A 22,640-nucleotide genomic window follows, 5' to 3' on the forward strand; every position below is an offset into this window, starting at 1 on the left:
TCTTTTGCGGCTTAGCTTCTCGCGAGCTTCTCGTGAAATCCACTAATTCTTCATTTAAGCTTGAGTCTTCACCAACTTAATACTAAACTCAATACAATAAAATCTCATAAAATACAAGGAACAAAATTAGAGCAATTATAACACTTTTTGTCATGGAATAAAGTCAACATAAAATATAGTTGTAAATCATAACTTTACAGCAACAAACCAACAAAATTCATTACTAAATATTAAATTCAACAAACATGTGAGCATCTGCTCAAAAAAAAAAAAAGAACAAACTAACTAACTAATATGAGAACAACATGGCCGAAAATCTTAAATTTGGTCTAAGTTAAGTTTTCAACTCTCAAAATTAAAATTAAACCAAATTGTCCAACATTTATTCATTATTATTATCAAGCACTAAATTGAGAAATTGTCTTTGTAAACCAATCAACTAGCTCAAACTGCTTTGCTTTGTTCAATATCCGACTGGAATTTAGATCTTAGCCTTCCAGTTTGTTGCAATTCCAAAAATTTCCTATATGTCATTTCAACATATGCAGGTTGATCACTTTCATTGTCAACTAACTCTAGTGCTGGCCTCATAATTGTGTCTAGTGCTGGTCCATGTGCCAGAGCTATGGACATCCTTGTAGCTTTGTTATTCACAAGTGCCCGGTATGCAATACTCTTGTACTTGCCATTGCTCAAAATCTTGCAGGGAAACATTATATTCAGAAAATTTAGATTTTAATTCAAAAAATTGTTCATTTAGTTAAATATTCATATGTCAAGAACATGATAAGTGAAAAACATAAAGCCAATGATATTTTAATAAAAATTTATATAATTACACACACACATATAAAGAAAAAAGAAAACAATCAACTCTCATTCGTGTATTTGCTTCACTGTTATGATCATTTACCTATTTTTAATTTTTTTTTTTTTAATTTATAGGGTTAGTTCTTCATTTTGGCCATTTAGGCTACTTAACACAGTTAACTCTTCCTTTCAGGTATTTAGAAAATTTCTTTATGTCCCAAATGGAAGAAAACTATATAATTTTAATTTTGTGTGTTCATAGTCCTCATTAAAAAAAAAATTAAATTAAATTAAATTCAGAAGGTAGTACAGATTTTGGTAGAAGTAAAAATATCTCTCTCTCTCTCTCTCTCTCTGCAACATTTTTTAACAAATCAACATCAAAGCACTATTTTTCTCTCTTGCCTTTAAACTTATTCACGCATGTCACGTGTCACATTTAACTTAAATAAGTGTTGGGTAATTTCTAATTTCCATTATGAAATTTGGTGTAAGTTTAATCATGTAGTCCTTCAAATTTAAAGGGATTTTATTTAGTCCATGAAGTTATACAAACTGAACAATTATTTATTTATTTTTTATTTTTTTACACAACTAATGGAATGTTGAAGCAACCCATATTTACGAGACTAAAATCGAACCAACCACATGTTTAAGAGTGCACAAATTTAAGTAACAAAATTAAACCAACCTCATAAACAGAAGAACAAAATTACTCCCCCCCACCCCCTCTCTTTTAAAAAAAATTCAAGGATAATATATATATATGTAGGGACAAAGTTTGGAGCCCAAGCCCACACTATATGGAATCCTGGTCCAAAAAGCCCAATACAATGAATTTTGTAGAGTATGGGTCAAATAACTAGGTTTAGATGAGTTAAGCGGTGGCTTGCATGAGATTAAGGAACACACAGACAAGAACAAAAGCTATTATGATTAAATGACCTCCGGTCCGAGGAGACTTAGAATTTTATTTATGAATACAGATCACTACATTAGGGTTCTTTTGCATGCTACAGTATTCTCCCCTCTTTTTCTCGTCCCTTCTTTATGGGGGCTTCTATACATTATATAGGCTCTTCCTAATCATCTGGACTTTACACTTGTTGATCATCTAAGCCCCCACTTGAGCATTTATCCCATCAGACACCCCTTTCAGTCCTTTGTGAGTTGCGGTAGCGAAGGTAACACTGTTCAGGGGTCTTCTCCACATTAATGCGGCTAGGAAAGTAGCTACAGTGCATTTAATGTGGTGGTGGTAGATTTTGCTTAGATATTTTGGGTTTTCTTCCTTTTCATGTGTTTAGGGGGTGCGCTTTAGCGGTTTGAACATACCTCTACTTTGGATTTTCAGTTTCCGAGGAGGAGTTCCTCCTCGGACCCTCTTTCTTTGTCTCCCGTGATAAGGCTTATAACGTAAATCATCTAAGTCACGTTGTCTCCTCGGACTCGCTAGTGTCCTCGGACGGGCCCAAGGCCCAACTCGTTACTTTAGGCTATGGCCCCCACAATAGCCCCTCAAAACTCCGATTTTTATCTCCATCCGAGGAGAAAAGCGGGGTTTTGACTTTTTAAGGGATAAGACCAATTAATTTTTGGTTCACACATGTGGGAGCGGTTGCTTCTAACGCGTTGTAAGTTACGAGGCGCTATTAATTACTCCAAGCGGCTTTATGTTCCCCACATCCAGGGGCGAAGCGCAGATCCAACGGCTAAAATTCCTCCTAGAATTTTGAGCGGGAGTGACCTTCCATGTCCTCTCTTGCTATATAAAGCTTGGGGGAAACGCCCTTTGCTTTTCTTTCTTACTAACATACAAGAACTTCAGAGAACTCTAGCACCAGTCTTCATAAACGTTTCAGACCTTTGAATTTCCATAGCCATTTCCGTGAGGAGTCTTTCCCTGAGAAGATCTTTGAGGGCTTCAGAGATTGTTGTAAGGATACTCGTAAGTTCTCATTCCTCTACACTACTCCCATTTTATCTCGACCTTCCTCCTCAGCCCGTCAGTTCGCCTAGATGGGTAGATTCAAGTATTTAGTAGATACTCCTGCCGCCATGGAGGCCTTTAGAGCAAAGTACCGCATTCCGCTAGGGGTGGTTTTGGAGTATTGCCCTCCAAAACGAGTACTGACCGATAGGGACGTGGGTCAAGTCGTTATTCCAATGATCGCTTTTATAGAGGGAGGAATGACGCTTCCCATACGTAGGATTACCCGAGATTATTTACTTAATCATAGGTTGACACCACATCAGTGCGCCCCCAACTTGTTTAGGATCTTGGGTAGCGTAGATGTTCTGAATAAGCAGATGGGTTTAGGCCTTACATGGCACAACGTAGTTCATATGTACGAGTGCCACCATATTGCCAAAGCGGGGTACTATCTTAAATCTTGGTCCGAGATCGTCAGGCTAATCTCCTGTCTTCCTAAGTCCAATAAGGCTATGAAGGATGACTACCTCATTGTCCCGGGGGAGTGGAGCGACGGTCTTCATTGTCCAACTTGGGCAGGAGATCCATATGCGGTACCTTTAGGATCAGTCCCTTAGGAAGGGGATTTAACCCCTTATTTTTATTTCCTTCACTTGAAGATTCAAAAAAGAGAATTTTTTTTTTGTAATCTAACTACAATTTCCTTCTCGGCTGTTTTGCAGATAGGGCACATGTTTCTCCTCGGCTGAGCCATACAAACGTTCCGGCCTTGAATTACCTCATGAGGTCAGAGATCTTCGTTAATGAGGACGGGCAACTATGTGCTGCTCATTTGATCTTGGGTTACGAACCCTTGTCCCGCGTTTTCTTGGACGCCGGCCAATCCATAAGAGCCGATAACCCAAGGTTGGCTAGGATCGACGTGTCGAAGCCGAGATTTTTGGCTCAAAGGGATCTTTGGCCGGTTGTTTTGCCCGTCCTTTAGAATCCTCAACCAGTTGCACAATCACCTCCACAGGAGGATCCTGGAGTTGTAGAGTTTGTTGAAGGGGAGACTGAATCGTCTCATCTTTCTTTGGAGGGGGAGATAGACGAGTTCTACTTTAAGGAGGACATTCCAAAAGCCCCTCTGATCGAACTCTCGGACGCTGAGGGTGAGCCGGATAGAAACTCTGTAATCAGCGCCCCTCCTCTTGTTATTGCCTGCTCGGATGATTCTTCCGACAAAGAGGTAAACAACATGGCCAAGGTGGGTCCTCGCCAGGGCACTAAACAACAGAAGATGACTCGGGAGCATCGGGATAAAAGGGCTCCATCTGTGGAGAGCCGAGAAGAGCTGGACCGGGCTAAAGTGCACATGCCTCCACGCACTTGGAGCCCTCGGCTTGAAGTGAACGGAGCGGCAATTCCTTATAACGCTTCAGTCTGAGAATACAACAGGGGCCGAGTAGGGTACGTTGCTGCGGCCTTGGAGCAACCTATGCTCTTTCCCAGGGACATGGAAGCTTACAAGCGATTTTAACAGGGTGAACTCTACCTGTCCCTGAAGAGGGATCTTGCAATGGTAAGGCAACTCATTTCTTATCAACAGGATCATTAGGTCATATTATATTCTAACTCTGTCATCTTGTCATTTTTGCGCAGATTACTCAGCAGGTCTTTGTGGCCGAGGAGTGGTGCTGCAACAACCGCAATTTGGCTGACGTCGAAGCCCTTTCTCGCGCCGAGGTAGAGAAGTCTCTCGGAGCTCTCAAGTAGGAGCATCATAAGCTATTTGAAAAGCTCAAGAAGGCAGAGACAAGCCGTAGGAGTGTTGAGGCTAGCTTGAAGACTGCCGAGAAACAAGCTGAAGACCAGCGCCAATTATTGCACGTGACTAAGGTCAACCTTGCTACTGAAAAGCAAGCCGTTTTGGATCTTAAAGCTGCGTTGCAGAAAGCCAAGGACGAGGTCCAGCTAGCCAAGGAAGCAGCCGAGGCCGAGAAGAGGGCTGTCTATCAGCTTGGAGCGGAGGAAACGGAAGCGAGGCTTACCGAAGAGTTGCCAGAAGTATGTAGGGACTACTGCAGTATTTCTTGGGCTCAGGATCTTAACGCTGCTGGGGTCCCTACAGATTCTGCTATGAGGTTGCCCGAGAATGTCTTCTACCCTCCAGAGATTTGGGAGGTCCCTGTTGATGCTCCTGAAGCCTCCAAGCAGCTTGTGGCTATTCCTGATGCCATCCCCTTAACTAAGACTATCGGGGGCTTTGGTCAGGTCATCGTCTAGGTTGAGGATGTGGAGGGAGAAAAGGGCAAAGGCAAGGGTAAGGGGAAGAAACCCTCCTCCAAGGCCAAGGATCTCTCTGAAGGGACAGTCACCGAGGCGGAGGGTCATGGGGCCGGTCCCAAAGTTAAGGATATTCCACCTCCTCAGCCAGAACAAAAAGAAGATCCCCCTACTGAAGCTTAGCTCCTAGGGTTCTTATCTCCCTTTTTCTTTTTGGATGGAAGTTGTATTACATTTTTGTTCTTTTTCAAAGACTTCTCATTTAAAAGCACTGTATTATTTCTGGTTATTAATATAAATGTTCTTTCTCTCATTTTTTATCTTTCTGCTTGATGTTGATGGAATTTTATTGTATTGTTCCTAGTTAATGCGACTGTTTCTTTAGTTGAAGTTAGACAATAATACTTTGCCAATACAACTAAATAAGAAGAATAGGACTGTGCAATGAACTTTAACCAGTAATGAGCTTGGATAGATATCATAAGTTGTTAATTTCCCCCAAGCCTGTGGTCCAAGGAGCCATGCAGGACTTAGGTTCTGTTTAAAACTTGGATAGGCGTCATAAGTTGTTAATTTCACCCAAGCCTGTGGTCCGAGGAGCCATGCAAGACTTAGGTTCTGTTTAAAACTTGGATAGATGCCATAAGTTGTTAATTTCCCCCAAGCCTGTGGTTTGAGGAGCCATGCAAGACTTAAGTTCTGCTTAAAACTTGGATAGATGCCATAAGTTGTTAATTTCCCCCAAGCTTGTGGTCTGAGGAGCCCTACAGGACTTAGGTTCTGTTTAAAACTTGGATAGACGCCATAAGTTGTTAATTTCCCCCAAGCTTGTGGTTCGAGGAGCCATACGGGACTTAGGTTCTGTTTAGAACTTGGATAGATGCCCTAAGTTGTTAATTTTCCCTAAGCCTGTGGTCCGAGGAGCCATGCAGGACTTAGGTTCTAGATGCCCTAAGTTGTTAATTTTCCCCAAGCCTGTGGTCTGAGGAGCCATGCAGGACTTAAGTTCTGTTTGAAACTTGGATAGGTGCCCTAAGTTGTTAATTTCCCCCAAGCCTGTGGTCCTAGGAGTCATGCAGGACTTAGGTTCTGTTTAAAACTTGGATAGATAGAAACGAGCCGAAAGACGCGCAGTGATCATGAGATATAATATAGGCAAAGCTGCTTTCATTAATAACAATACCTTATTAGGTTATTTACATTCCATGGGTGGGGTACAGCTTTCTCGTATAGGTCTTCGAGATAATATGCACCTATTCCTGCCACTGAAGTGATGCGATATGGGCCTTCCCAGTTGGGTCCCAGCTTCCCCCAGGATGGGTTCTTGGCGCTACCAAAATTTTTTCTCATCATGAGGTCGCCTGGCCCTGGTGGCCTTAGTTTCACATTAGTATCGTACCTCTGCTTTAACTTTTGGTGGTAATAGGCCAATTGGATCATTGCCTTTTCTCTTTTCTCCTCGGCTAAGTCTAGACTTCTCCTTTAGCAACTCGTCATTATTTCTTGGTGTAAAAGTGCTGGATTTCAAAGTTGGGAAGCTAGTTTCCAAGGGGAGCACAGCCTTGGCCCCGTAAGTCATTGAAAAAGGAGTTTCTCCCGTTGACCGTCGCGGCGTGTGGTATTTCTTCCACCCATCTTCCTTTTGCATCATCCAGTCTCTTTTTCAGCCCGTTGACTATGACCTTATTCATAGCCTTGGCTTGCCTGTTTCCTTGAGGATAGGCTGGAGTGGAATATCGGTTCGTGATTCCATAGTCACAACAGTATTTCCTAAAGGTTTTACTATCAAACTGAAGGCCGTTGTTTGAGATGAGGGTGCGAAGAGTTCCAAAGCTTGTAATGATGTTTTTCCAAATGAATTTCTTTGCATCCACGTCCCTGATGTTGGCTAAAGGCTTAGCCTCAACCCATTTGGTGAAGTAATCTATGCCGACCATTAAGTATCGCTTGTTCCCTACTGCTTTTGGGAAAGGGCCGACAATATCCAGACCCTATTGAGCGAACGGCCAAGGTTTGGAAACAGGGTTAATTATTCCTCCCGGTTGGTGGATATATGGGGCGAATCTCTAGCATTGGTCGCATTTCTTTGCTTATTCTTGGGCCTCTTTTTTGCATGCTCGGCCACCAGTACCCTTGAGTGAGGGCTCTGTGTGCTAGTGATCTTCCTCCCATGTGGCTTCCACAAATTCCTTCATACAGTTCCTCGAGTGATGTCTCTGATACCTCTGGGTGTACGCATAATAAATATGGCCCAGAGTAGGAGCGCTTGTATATCTTGTGGTCCTCTGACAACCAGAACCGAGGAGCCTTCCTTCGTATCTTCTCAGCTTCCAATTTTTCTTCGGGCAATACATCATCTTTGAGAAAACTCACTATGGGATCCATCCAGCTCGGACTCACTCTGACCTGATGGATTCGAACTATATCCTTTTTTATTGTATCTATCTTGCATAAATCCTCAACAAGGATAATTCGTGGTAGATCCTGCACCGAGAACGTGACAAGAGTGGCCAATGAATCCGCATGTGTGTTCCCGCTTCTAGAGACATGCGTCAAGTTAAAAAATTCAAAGTCTGATTGTAAGCATTTGACTTGACCAAGGTATTCCTGCATTCTCACATCTCTAGCCTCCAACTCGCCTCTCACCTGGCCTACGACCAGTCTGGAGTCCGAGAACGCTTTTATCGCTTTTCCGCCCATTTTTTGCCCCATGACCATTCCTTGCAGCAAAGTCTCATACTCGGCTTCATTGTTTGTAGCCGAGAACCTAAGTCTTAATGATTTTTCAATGGTAATCCTCTCGGGTGATATTAGAACCAGCCCTACCCTAGATCCCCTTTGGTTTGCCGCACCATCAACATAAACTTTCCATCGTGAGGTTCCTTGTGCAGAGATTGTGCCAACCGATTTTCCATCCATGTTTTCCTTCTCTGCTATTGCTTCTATAGAGGGTTCAGCAAATTCGACAATTAGATTAGCGAGGACTTGGCCCTTGACAAAGATCCGAGGCATGTACTTAATATCGAAAGCCCCTAGGAGTGTACTCCACATGGCGATTCTTCCTGTGTAATCGGTGCTCCAGAGCACCAACTTGAGGGGAAGTTGAGTTAGGATAATGACCGTGTGTGCCTGGAAGTAGTGGGGGAGTTTCCGTGTGGCATGCACTACTGCAAGGATTGTCTTCTCCAGTGGTAAGTAACGCACCTCAGCCTCATGTAACAATTTACTTACATAGTACACTGGCTGTTGTATGCCGTTATCAACCCGTATTAACACCAAGCTCACAGCGTGAGGGGCCACCGCTATGTAGGCGAACAGAACTTCGTCAGCCTCAGGGCTAGACATGATAGGTGGCCGCGACAAGTATTCCTTAAGTTGTTGGAAGGCTAGGGAACAGTCCTCGGACCATTCAAATCCTTTCCACTTGTTCATCCAGAGGTAGAAATGTCAGCATTGGTCTGTAGATTGGGAAATAAATCGATTTAATGCTGCGATCATTCCAGTGAGTTTCTAGACTTCTTTTGGGTTTCGAGGAGCTTGTAGGTTATGAATCGCTTTGATTTGGTCCGGGCTCACCTCTATTCCCCTGTGAGTTACCATATAGCCCAGAAATTTATCGGACTTGACACTAAATGAACACTTAGAAGCATTGAGGCGCAACTTGTGCTCTCTTATGATGCCAAAAATGACTTCAAGATCTCTCACGTGCTCGGATACTACTTTACTTTTTACTACCATATCGTCTATGTAGACTTCAATAACCTTGTCTAGTTGTGGTTCGAACATTCTGGTCATTATCCTTTGGTAGATAAACCCTGTATTCTTTAAACCGAAAGGCATCACCTTATAGTGGTAGTTTCCGACAGGTGTCATGAACACTGTTTTCTCCTAATCTTCTAGGGCCAGTGGTATTTGATGATAACCCTGGAAGGCATCCAGGAAGCTCATTCGGGGGTGGCCTACAGTTGCATCTACCAATCGGTCTATCTGAGGCAACGAGAACGGATCTTTTGGGCATGCCTTGTTCAAGTCTGTGAAGTCTACGTAGACTCGCCACTTCCCCATCTTCTTTCTTACCACCACTGTATATGCCAACCACTTGGGGTAAAAGACTTCTTTGATAGCCCCTGCCTTTTTCAGCTTCATCACTTCATCCCTAACAGTGTCGGCATACTCTTTCGACGGGCGCTAGGGTAGCTGCTTCTTGGGAATAGAAGATGGGTTAACGTTTAGGTAGTGACAAATGAGATTTGGGTCAACCCCCGAGGCATCGTAGGCGTCCCATGCAAATACGTCAACATTTCTTCTCAGAAACCCAATTAGTTCCCCTCTTTCTTAGAGAGGTAATTCTGAGCCGACTTGGAAGAATCTTTCTGGATCATTGTCAACAGTAACCCTTTCTAGACTTTCACATTTTATCTCCTCGGCTAGTTCACCGACGGGTACTGTCGAGGTGGCTGATTGCTATAAGTCCTTTTTCACAGATGCCAAGGGTTCTGTACTGGACTGGTGTGAGATGGTGGCTACCATGCATTGCCTAGCCATGGCTTGATCTCCCCCAATCTCCTCCACTTGGCCCTCTGAGGGGTATTTTACCTTTTGGTGAAGTGTAGAAGAAACGGCTCCCAGGGTGTGGAGCCAAGGTCTGTCTACTATGGCCTTGTATGGTGAGTAGGCGTTGACCTCGATAAAATCCACCTCCACCACCTCTGATCCGGTCTGTATGGGCAGTCTGATTTGTCCTTTTGGTGTGATAGTCTTCCCTTCGAAACTTACAAGAGGGGAGTCATAAGCCATTAGGTCCTCAGGCTTTAGGTTTAGCACCTTGTACAGATCAGGGTACATCACTTCCACAGCACTGCCTGGGTCTACCAGTACTCTCTTCACGCCGAACCCTCCAATCCTTAGCGTAACTACCAAACCATCATCATGAGGTTGGATGGTTCCAATCTTATCCTTGTCCGAGAATCCCAGCACAGGTGAGTTCCCATTTTTAGATCTTTTGGACTCCCTCTCACCGTCCTCGGTAGAGAGCCGAGCCACAGACATTACCCTGGAGGGAAAAGAGCTGGTCCTCCCTAGAGCGGCGAGGATGACGTGTATCGTACCCATGGGAAGGTCTCAAAGATACGTCTTTCCGGGGTTCTTGGACTACCTGGCCTAGATGACCGCTAAAAGGGTGTAAGAGGTGGTTCAACTTTCCTTCTCGGACTAACTGATCCAGGTGGTTCCATAGATTCCTGTAATCCTCGGTGGTATGTCCATGGTTTTGGTGGTATTGACAATACAGATTCTGGTTGCGCTTTGAGGAGTCTCCGACCATTTTACTCGGCCATTTGAAGAAAGGCTCGTTTTTTACTTTCTCCAGAACCTGTTGCACCGGCTCTCTGAATACGGCATTAACCGCTTGCATGTTGGTTTATCCAGCCTGTCTCGCAAAATCTCTTCTCGGCTGGTTACTGTTGTATCGTTCCGACCTGTAATCATTCCCCTTGTGAGGGATGATCTTCTCCTTTCCTTTCCCTTGTAGCTGGTCCTCTTCCACCCTTTTGTATTTGTCAATCCTGTCCATCAGTTGGCAAACGCTGGTAACGGGTTTACCAGTTAGAGACTTCCTTAAACCATGCTCAGTGGGGAGACCACTTTTGAACATGTTGATGGCGACGTCATCGTGGTTTTCATCCATCTCGTTGTACATTTCCCAATACCTATCCGAATACGCCTTTAAGGTTTCCCCTTCATGCATAGATAATGATAATAACGAACTCAGGGGCCAAGGAACCCTGCTGTTCGTAATAAAGCAAGAGCAAAAAACTTGAGTAAGTTGCTTATAGGAAAATATGGAGTTCGTCTTCAAGTTGTTGAACCATCTCATCGCTACGGGTCCCAGGCTGGACGGAAAAACTTTGCACATCAGAGCCTCATTTCAAGAATGGATAGCCATTCTTTGGTTAAACTAGCTCACATGTTCCACAGGGTCTGTTTAGCCATTGTAAATGGTAAACATAGGTTGATGGAAACGCCATGGTAGTTTAGCCCCCTCGATCGTATGTGCAAAGGGTGACCTAGAGATCTGATCCAAGGCTTTGTTCATGGCATCATTACCCAGACCCTTACTAGATGGACTTTTATGTCTCCGTTCATAGGGCTGCTCCTTTTCATAGGAAAAGGTTTCACTTGGGGGAGTTCTTGATCTCCGCCTGTAGCTGACATCTTCTTCCTCATTAGAGGATATGTCTGAGCTGGAAGGGGACCGCCTTTGCTGTGCACGGCGCAACCTCTTTTTCAGGTCGTCTATCTCTCACTGCATGGCCTGATAGTTGTTTCGCCTTTGGGATATGCGACTGCATACTTGGGAGTGGCTTTGGCTCGTTTGAGTAGTATGTACGCTTTCCTCTCGGTTCTTTCCATTACCTTGATTTGGCTCAGGGTCAGGAGGATTATTTTGCCGCTGAGGCCCAATAGGTTCTATCTGCTGAGGATCAACTTGGCGTGGATTTTCTTGGTGTGGACTCCTGCCATGCTTAACCGTTGTACTCATTAACACTCAAGTTCTCCCCACAAACGGCGCCAATTGTAGGAACAAATTTTGGAGCCTAAGCCCACATTGTATTGAATCCTGGTCCAAAAAGCCCAATACAATGAATTTTGTAGAGTATAGGTCAAAGAACTAGGTTTAGATGAGTTAAGCGGTGGCTTGCATGGGATTAAGGAACACACAAACAAGAACAAAAACTATTATGATCAAATGACCTCCGGTCCAAGGAGACTTAGAATTTTATTTATGAATACAGATCACTACATTAGGGTTCTTTTGCATGCTACAGTATTCTCCCCTCTTTTTCTCGTCCCTTCCTTATGGGGGCTTTTATACATTATATAGGCTCTTCCTAATCATTTGGACTTTACACTTGTTGATCATCTAAACCCCCACTTGAGCACCTATCTTATCAGACATCCCTTTCAGTCCTTTGTGAGTTGCGGTAGCCAAGGTAACACTGTTCAGGGGTCTTCTCCACATTAATGCGGTCAGGAAAGTAGCTGCAGTGCATTTAATGTGGTAGTGGCAGCTTTTACTTAGATATTTTGGGTTTTTTTCCTTTTCATGTGTTTAGGGGGTGTTCTTCAACGGTTTGAACATACCTCTACTCCAGATTTTCAGTGTCCGAGGAGGAGTTCCTCCTCGGTCCCTCTTTCTTTGTCTCCCGTGATAAAGCTTATAACGTAAATCATGTAAGTCACGTTGTCTCCTCGGGCTCGCTAGTGTCCTCAAACGGGCCCAAGGCCCAACTCGTTACTTTGGGCCATAGCCCCCACAATATATATATATATATATATATGTGTGTGTGTGTGTGTGTGTGTGAATGGCAATTAATGTTTTGTCTTTTATCACCTTAAACCTAAAATTGTATCAAACCGATCTTACTAGTTAACTTTAGCTGGCTTAGTTGCTTAATAAAAAGATTAATTGAGAAAGATAATGAGAAGATGAATAACACATGGGGACAAGTAAAAATGGAGTTCAAGAAGCGTGATAGAATGTACCTCCAAGTGATCAGCAACTTGAACAAAGAGTACATTGGCAGGGATATCGACATTAAACCATTTTTCGTTATGCTTTACTTGAAGGCCAGAGACGCCATTATTTACCAAAGTGGTTAACAGACCATGGTCATAGTGAGCGGGGATGCCAATTGCTTTCTCTGGCTCTGGACAAGTTGGATAATAGTTAGCAGCGAGCAATTGAAAACCCAACTCGAAATTGGCAGCCTTTTCTACGTAGCTCTCTTCTAACCCCAAGCTCTTTGATATAGCTTTCAGTAATATTATTACTACTTCCCGATTTCTTTTGCCGAACTCCCTTGCAATCTCACTGTGTCAACAAAAATATAAATAAACCATTCATTATAAATTGCATTGGCCATGACCAAATTATTATTATTGAAATTTTAATTGAAAAATAAATTTATCATAATTAAAAGAAGGAAAATTCTTAGTTTAAGTAGATTGAACAAATTGCATATAACGTTGTATACAAACTTATGGGTAGAACTTACCCTTGAAAAACTCTTACACATATTTAAACTTAAACTTATGCAATGTGGAACACTCCAGCCTCTATGTCAACTCTGGTGGTTGGTTTTGATACTAAATATTACAAACTCATGGATAGAACCCATCTTTGAAAACCGATTTTTTTTTTTTTGAGAAGGCTTTGAAAACCGATTTGCAAGAAAAGTGTAGAAATTTTTTTTTATACATATGTTTGAACTTATACTTAAGCAAAGTAAGACATTAGAATCATAACAGATTCTTAATACTTTAGAACTTGATTTTTTTATTCATAATATGTGATATGTGATATGATTTAGGAGGTTAAATCTGAAATGAAAAGAAATGTACCTGAACCCAGCTGGTTTGTTGGGTTTATGAAATTCAGGATGGGCGAAGCACTTGAGAAAATCTCTCCAATAGTTTGCTTTATCCATTGTAGGATTAAAGCCTGTACCACACTTGATTGGATCCATGACATGGTTTCCTTGATACTTTCTTCTCCTCCTCTGGCAAGTCGAAAAATTCTTGAAACGAAGCTATCATTGCCTTCGTCAGACTCTCCGTCACATCATGATTAATCACCTAATAAGACCCTCATCAAATCTCAGTAACATGCAAAAACTGAAGACACGTAAAGAAAAAATTAATAGAAAGCTCAAAACAGATAAGATAAACTGTACCATGAAGCAGCCCCAGTCTGAGCAGGCTTTCCTGTTTGTTCAGGAGTACCAGAAACAAGAAGAGAGATGTCGATAATGGGGACTGAATCTTCTGCATCACCGGCTATTGGTTCATCACGGAGATAAGGGGTGAAGTAAAACGAAGGGATGGAGGAGGAGCCAGTTGATTCAACTAGTGCTTTCACGGTTGTTATCTTTGGTGGATGAACAGGTGATGCATTCATGAACATTGCTGAAGCCATTGATGAGGAGAAACTAGAACACTAGAAACAGAGAGAGGGAGAGAGAGAGATAGCCGAGTAAATGTGGCAATATTGTTATGTTGCCTACAAGCTATAATCACGTTAATATATACTAGGAAAACATACACCTCGTTTTGGACGTTTCTCCCATTATTTGGTGCGACCTAACATTAATTTTTATTTATTAATAATTATTCACCAGAAGTTCGTAAGTTTATATCTAAGAAAAAAATAAATTTCTCTTGCATTATTTTAGAGCATTATTATCATATACCAATAAGATTGTCGAGCGGCTGTTGAGAATATAATAATGAAAGCCTAGAAGGGGCGGGGTTACAAGTTCCAACATTTTGCATTATGCTGTTCACATGTCGCACTGTACTTCTAAATTTGTATAGGTAATAAAAAATGAGTAGTGTTAAGTTAACAACTTTTTTGACTTCTGTTTAATAACTTTTTTTTTCTTTTTATAGTTTTATATTTTTTTAAGCTTTATAAGAGCATCATCAGTAGGCTGGCTAAATCTATTTTTTGGAAAGAAAAGCCATTGTTCACCCCCAAAAACTCCTTTCAACACCTTTCCGTCTCCAATTTTTTTTTTTTTTTTTTTTTAGATTTGCTACAGTAGCTCTCCAGGCATGGAGAGCACTGTAGCAATTACTGTAACTCTTCTAAACAATATCCTATCTTAAAATATTACCCGGTTGAATAAAAAATTACTTTTTTCTCTTTCCTCCACTGCTCTTTCTTCCTCACTCTCTTTCTCTCTTCTTTATCTCAACAACTACAAAACTCAAAATACAATCCAAACACGAAAATAATTTTTCTCATAAACCAAATGAAAAAAGAAAAAGAAAAAAAAGAGAGAGACCTGTTCATGAGCAAAAGAATTAATTCAGTGTCAATAATCACAACCGATTAAAATATTTATTTTTCACTCAATAATCACAACGGTAACAACATAACTATTCTTGATCTTTTCTCTCAAACATCTCTAAACTCAGTCTCAATCAAACATTCACAACAACTACAAACACAACAATCATTTCTCTTAAACATCTCTAAACTCAAGCATAATCAAAATACAAACTCAAAAACACAATTTTAAAATTAATCAAATCAAAAAAAGAAAAAGAAAAAAAAGGATAGAAGCCATCTGACCCACAGTGGAGCAAGCAAGCAACCCACGGTGGAGCAAAAAAGAGACAACGCTTGCCTATGTCCTTCGATCAACAGTGGAGCAAGCAATCTCTTGTTCTTAATTTCTCTGTTTCTTAGCACTGTAGAGAGTGATCTAGAATCAAGTAGAAATAGAGAAAGAGAGAGCTAGAGAAAGAATTAGAGAGCTGGAGAAAGTGAAGTGAGATCTGGAATGAACTAGAAAAGAAAAGGAAGGGTAGATAGAGTTGGGAGTGGGATAGGTGTGTGGTGGAGAAAAAACAAAGAGAGAGAGAGAGAAAAAAAAACGTATGGATGTAATTAAGTTTGGAAAAATAATACAAAAAATAAGAAATGGCAATTAAGAAATGCTACCACAATATTTTCACAATAAATTTTAAGTAATAGATTTTTATTAGCTAATATTGGTGAGTAAAAAAATAATTTCAGAGGTGGGTTCAAATTAGAACTAGTAACAACTTTCCACATAAGATTTTAATGTGATTCTTGTAAAATTATTGCAAAAAATATTGTAGATATAACATTTTTCATTGAAAAATATAATTGTTGGGAATGAATATAGGAAGAATAAATTATGATAAAAAAAAGAATAAAGAATGAATGAAGAAATAATATTTAAATGAGATGGGGATAAGGATAGAGAGTCTATTGAAAAGTGTATTTAAAAAAGTAAATAGGCAAAAGGTAAAATGAACTGTTCACCCTCCAAATAGAGAAAAATTTGAGGAGGCTGCTGGTGATGCTCTAAATACTTTTATGTTCTTTTCTTTTATTTATCTTTTATTTATTATTATTATATATGACTAACACTAGGGAATCCTTAATAAGCATCACAATTCTACTGGTTAACATCTCCCATAAAAAATCTTATAACTATATAAAAAGCGGCTATGCCGCTAGAGTGATTTTTGGTTTTGTGAGTCACTTACCCCCTTTTTTTTTTAAGTCTTCCGTTTGTACTTTTTTCATTTTATATATATTGTTATTTTGACACAACAAATTTCACAATATTTTTACAATTATTGAGGTATCAATTTCTTATAAGTCAAAATAAAATAACAAAATATGAAACTATGACCAACCACAACTGAAAATAAATATTTTGTGAAAATGTTGTGACATTTGTTGGGTGAATATGAAAAAGTTACAGTACTTTTGGTTTGTATAATATGTACTGTTCATCGCTTTTTTTTTTCTTTTTTTTTTTCCTAGTCATCGATTTGTGCTCTTTTTTTCTATATATAAAAAGAGCAAATAGGCTCATGAATAGTGTTATGAACAATATTTTTGGTTTAGTGACTTGCCTTTTTCCCCTTTTTTTTTCCTTCAAGTTCACCAACTTGGTTTGAGCTTGTTTTTCTCTTTTAAAGAATCTTTATATGTTTACTTTCTACTTGTAATGTAAGCTTACATTGTATACACACAAAAAGTAGCAAATATTATATATATTTGCAAAAAAAAAAATTGTACAAATTTTGCAAATGTGTATAGCATTTACCAATTTTTATGTGTTTACAATATGAATTTACATTGTAAGTGCAACGTGTATATATATATATATATATATATATATATTATATAAAAAGAGTGAATAGGAAAAGTTATAGTAATTTCACTACAGTAGTTTTGGTTTATTTAACTTTTACTGTTTTGCTGGCCATATATATATATATATATATATTTTTTTTTTTTTTTTGTGAATGCATAAAGTTGTAGTATATTTGCTATATTATTTTTGGTTTGACCCCAATAATTTTCACAACACTTTCATAAGAAATCAAATATGGTAAATGTTATTCGTTCTAATTTAAACTTACTAATGAAACTACTTTTTTGCTCACCAATAACAACTTATAGTAACTTACTACTTATAATTTGTTATGAAAATATCATGGACATAACATTTTTTGTGTGAAAAATGTTAAGGCATCTTAATGTTGTCACAATATTTTCAAATCTGCTGAGCTATCAATTCTTTACAAATTAAAATAAAATATAACAAAATTATAAAGGTATTATGAAAATGTTTCATCGTTCTGTTGTGTTTTTAGAAATTTTTTGTTGGTTTAATCAACTTTGTTGAGCCAAAATTCACTATTCCACATACAATTTTCTTAGGTTGACTTTTTGTATATTTTTTTCTTTACACACTATTTTAAGTAAAAACACATAGTTTTGCACACAAAAACAAAAACAAAAACTTAGGAAAAAAACATTTTTCATCCTTTATGTTTGGGGTAGTTTACAATTCTTCCTTAAACTTTAAAATCAAACAATTTTTACCTTAATATTTTGGAAATGAACAAATATGTCATATTGTTATTTTCTCAGTTAAACCCTAACGAAAGCTTATGATTTTTAAAATATTTTATTATGTAATGTCTAAATTACTTCTGCTAAAGACCAATGGCTTGGAGGAGGACCCTCATGCCCCTCTTTTGAATATTTTTAATAACTAAGAGAGTCCAATAATTTGTCATTTGGTAGTTATGGAGATGATACTACTAACAAGAGAGAGAGAGGGAAACTTTTAAGGATTTTAGAACCATTTAAGAGATGAATCTAATTTTGTGTAGATTTTAAGAACCACATGTGCCACAAAAATACACTTGTTGCTCCTGGAGTTAATGGAAACAAATTCACTGATCCAACTAAAGCCTTTGTTCTTGGCCAAGAAGAAAGTATGGGACAGCGTAGGGTCAATTAAGAAAGACCAATGGCTTGGAGGAGGACCCTCATGCCCTTCTTTTGAATATTTTTAATAACTAAGAGAGACCAATAATTTGTAATTTGGTAGCTATGGAGATGATACTACTAACAAGAGAGAGATGGAAACTTTTAGGGATTTTAGAACCATTTATATATGAGATGAATTTGATTGTGTAGATTTTTTTTTTTTTTTTTTTTTTTAAAAATCTAATGTGGCAGTACAATTGGCAATTGATGTCGTATGGAAAATAATTTTTTACTATTCCATTTGACACATCAGTTTTTTCCATTTAAAAAATAACGGTAAAGACTAAATTAATACAAGACTAAAAAGGTTAGGGATCAAATTAATACAATTGAAATGTTAAAAACCAAATTGACATTTAATGTAAAAGATAGGGATTAAATTTGTAATTTATAATTTTTATATTGTTGTTAGTTTTCTATTTTATTTTGGAATTGAGTCATCTACCCCATTTTATTGTAAAAAAATATTTGATTTATTGGTGTATAAATCTAAAAGAAAATCTATACTGTACCATACTTTTTTTTTTTTTTTTGAGGGGAATACTGTACCATACTTAATGAGCTAAAAAGAATATTTAAAAAAATAAAAATATATATAAACATTTAAGCATCTTGCGTAATGGTATAGGTTGTGGACAATGGACACGATCTTCAATACAGTTGCCATGTTGACCAAACTTATCATAAAATAAAGGAGAGAAGGAAAGAATTGGAGGTTGAAATCAAGAGCTTCATCAAGGTATATATCATAGTCATCATCACAGCTAAGTCGTTGCTAGAGAGAGAGGCAAAAAGAGAAATGGATGCTAAAATCAAGAACTTCATAAAGGTATGGATCACAGCCATCACATCTCTTTGTTATTGTTACTACATAGTTGCAAGGATCCCAAGAGGAATGATGAGGCTCCTCTTCCTCCTCCCCATCTTTTACCTCTTCACCATGCTCCCTTGTAACCTCAACTCTGCCCATCTTGGTGGCTCCACTGCCTTCTTCCTTGGTTGGCTTGGTAACTTCAAGCTCCTCCTCTTTGCTTTTGACCAAGGCCCTTTATCACCACCCCTACCAAAACTTCTTCATTTCATATCCATTGCTTGCCTTCCCATTAAACTCAAACAAGACCCACCTCCAAACACCAATAAAAATAAAAACCCATCTCACCAAAACACCCCAAAATCCCATAATCTTACAAAAGTGACTAGATCTATGTTGTTGGTTATAAAAGCCTTGTTTCTTGCCATGATAATACATGCATATGACTATAGGGCAAATTTACATCTATATGTTATTTTATCTCTCTATTGTTGCCACACCTACCTTGCTGTGAAAATTGTCCTAGCCTTAGCTGCTGCCCCAGTTCAAGCCATTTTTGGGTTTGAGATTGAGCTACAATTCAATGAGCCCTATCTTGCTACCTCGCTATAAGACTTTTGGGGCCATAGGTAGAACCTTATGGTTTCAAGTATTCTACGACCTACCGTTTACATTCCCATCCGTCGTATTTCTGCTAATGTAATTGGGTCCCGTTGGGCTGCTCTACTAGCCATAATTTCGACCTTCATAGTGTCTAGCCTAGCTCATGAAGTAATATGCTTTTACTTCACACGTGTGCATCCCACGTGGGAGGTAACATGGTTCTTTGTCCTACATGGCGTGTGTACAGCTATTGAGATTGTGGTGAAGAAGGCAGCGACCAACAAGTGGCAGTTACATCAGGCGATTTCGGGACCGTTGATAGTTGGGTTTGTGGCGGTGACCGGTTTTTGGTTGTTCTTTCCACAATTAATAAGAAATGGTGTGGTTGAGAAGGCAATAAAAGAGTACTCAATTTTGGTTGATTTTGTCAAAGTCAACCTACCATTGCAATTGCCCTTAAACAAAAGTTAGGGGCCGTTTGGTAATATTATTTTAGAAACGTTATTTGTATTTTTTGGAAATACGTGTGGGTAAAAAAGTGTGTAGAAATATGTATGTTATTTAAACATTGGAAATATGTGTAATGTCTTATTTTTCAAAGATGCATACCACACTTTTATGTTGTAACTTCATTTGTCCCTACCTTACTCCCTGCAAAAGTCACATTTATTTGTTTGTTTAGTCAATAGCTTAAGATGAAAAATATTTTTCACAATGGATGAAGCTTGGTATAATGAAACAAAATAAAGATGGCAATCTTTTAAAAATGCTCTTAAATGGTTCACACTTGTGTTTATAACTTCATTGCTTGATGTTATGTATTTTATGAACAAAGTTTCCCTCTAGTAGTGAAAAAAAAGGTAATGACTCCTATACAGTACAAAGTACAAACAGTCAAACATTTAGGTCTCGTTTGGTAACAGTGTTTAAATATTTGGTAACAGTGTTTAAATATTGAAAACTGTTGTTTACCAAACAAAACATAAATTCACACACTTTTCACCCGCACATATTTCCACAAAAATTAAACAATATTACTAGAAGTCTCTTACCAAACCGTCCCTTACACTTTCATGAATAGTTAAGCTGCTGATTGCTTTCCCCTGTCAATCTCAGTCGCACCTTTCTTCACAAAAAACTTGAGAAATCTCACTGTGCTGCTGCTCTGAATTCGTTTCCCTTTCTTCTTCTCTTCTTCAATACAAGAAAGAGATAAAATGAATCAAGGCAGTGGCGTGTTGTTCGTGGAATCATTCGGCCATGGCTGGGGGCTTTAATAAGTGGTGAAGAAGGAAGTAAAAAATAGAGAGAGATCCTGATGGGAATTTAATTTTTTGCTGAAAAGATCCTAATGGGAAATGGGAATTGGAAAGAGAGAAAAAGGACAAAATGATAAAGCTTGAAACCCAATTGGCTTGAGAAAATATGGCTGGGTGGATTTTTTTTTGCATAAGATTTGTTGATTTAATATTGAATAATATCAGAGGTATAAACTATTTTTTTTTTATTTTATAGAAATAATTGATGTGGTGAGCGGTTATTAATAAGTAAAAATGTGATATTAGTGGTCCGATTAATTGAAAACTAGTAAGAATTTTTCACATCAATATTTTGTAAAAATGTTGTAAAATAGTTTCTGTCTTTAACATTATTCATTGAATAATGCTATAAGCAGAAACTATTTTACAATATTTTTACAAACTATTATTATAGTCAATCATTATTAGTTCTCATCTAATGTCATTATTAATATAATTTTTTTACTTACCAATAACCGTTTTATAATTTTATTTTCTTTATAAAAACTGATATATACACATTATTACACATTCAATTATTTTTTAAACTAAAATCGTAAGTTTAATACATGTTTTTAAAACTTGAACAGTCTTAAACTTATTATTTTAATTCAAAAAATATGTGTGTAATAGTGTATGTGTATTAGACTGTGTGTAACAAACACTACCTTTTTTAAAATTTAAAAAAAAAAAAATTCCTTTCTTAGCACTCATTCTCTTTCACAATCCATTCAATGTTACAAAATTCTTCTTCTTTCTTTTTCTTCTTTGTTTTCGATTCTATTTCAGTTTTAATTTCTATTTATTTATCTTATCATTTATTTATTTTTACTTTAGTTGTCTAATCTTGTTGAATTTAAATTCTATTTAGTTTATTGTTAGTTATAGTGATTTTATTATATTTAATTTCTACGAATATTATTTATTGTAACTGTCAATAAGTCTAGTTTTGTTATATACTGACTTTAAGATGCTCAATTAGGTGTTTAGCTTGTTAGTATTTTTAAGTCTGGATAAAAATTACATTAATAAAATAACAACAATTTTGCATATTATATATGAGTTACGACTTACTTTGGATTAAAAAATTTTTATTTTAAAACTAATGCACGAAGACATATAATATGTATGTATATAGGTATATCATGGTTTGAGTTTTTCTTGAATTACAAATCAATATAATAGTTTTACTTCAGCCTCGCAACAAAATTTCCTAGCTGCGCCTTGACTACTATCCATTACTAGGGCTAAGCACAAACCCGACCCGACTTGAAGGGTTTTGGACAAGTTGGATTGAAACACGAATAGGGTTCTGGTCAACCATATTTGAGTTTTTTTTTTTGGGGGGGTTTAGGGTCCAACCCGACCTGCTTGTTATTAAAAAAAAAAAAAAAAAAATAGCATGGATCTTTTAAGCAAATCTAAAAGCTTGAATATTGAGTAATACGTTTTTGAGTTAGAGTTAATCATGGGAGGGAGAGAGATAGAGAGTTGTTAAGGAAAAAAGCACAAAGTGGAACAAATGGTCCTTGTACTTCTCCTTCTTCCTTCTCCAATTCCTATGTTTTACTTTGCTTTCTCATGGAAGTTTGATTTGTTTTTTTTTTTGGTCGAGATAAACTGGAAAGTTCGACTAAGTAAAGCAAATGGATCCCGAGAATGAGTGGGAGATGAAGAGGTAGAATCATGGTATGTAAATGTTAGAAAATAATATTAATTAAAACTCTTAAAATTCATAAATGAGCAATTAAAAAGAGAGTAATGTGATATAGAAATAAGTGAAATTTGAAAATTCATTAAATTGTTTATAGTAGCATAAATTCCTAAACATAAAATTAAAATAATATCTATATTTGAGCTATTCCTTATTCTTTGATTCTTAAAAAAAAAAAAAAAAAAAAAGTATCTACTACTCTTCACGCAATTAAAATATTAAACAATTGTTTTAAAATGGAAAAAGAAATTGATGTATTTAAGGATATATGATATTTGTTTTAAACATAAAACACAGTAATCAATTTTTTT

At 38.0% G+C, this 22,640-nt stretch overlaps 1 protein-coding gene and 1 pseudogene across 2 annotated transcripts; one reads left to right on the forward strand and one right to left on the reverse strand.

The window, feature by feature from the left end:
* Window positions 1-9,475: 9,475 nt before the first annotated feature.
* On the reverse strand, window positions 9,476-10,060 carry LOC115966794. The gene has a single exon (XM_031085951.1). It carries the CDS (start codon window positions 10,058-10,060, stop codon window positions 9,476-9,478), a length of 585 nt encoding a protein of 194 aa, XP_030941811.1.
* An 8,642-nt stretch (window positions 10,061-18,702) lies between these two features.
* Window positions 18,703-19,788, forward strand: LOC115966795 (annotated as a pseudogene). The gene has a single exon (XR_004086398.1). The product of XR_004086398.1 is annotated as a probable long-chain-alcohol O-fatty-acyltransferase 1 (transcript).
* Window positions 19,789-22,640: the final 2,852 nt, after the last annotated feature.

The sequence above is a fragment of the Quercus lobata genome, chromosome 11, assembly GCF_001633185.2.
Source record: "Quercus lobata isolate SW786 chromosome 11, ValleyOak3.0 Primary Assembly, whole genome shotgun sequence".
Lineage (NCBI taxonomy): Eukaryota > Viridiplantae > Streptophyta > Magnoliopsida > Fagales > Fagaceae > Quercus > Quercus lobata.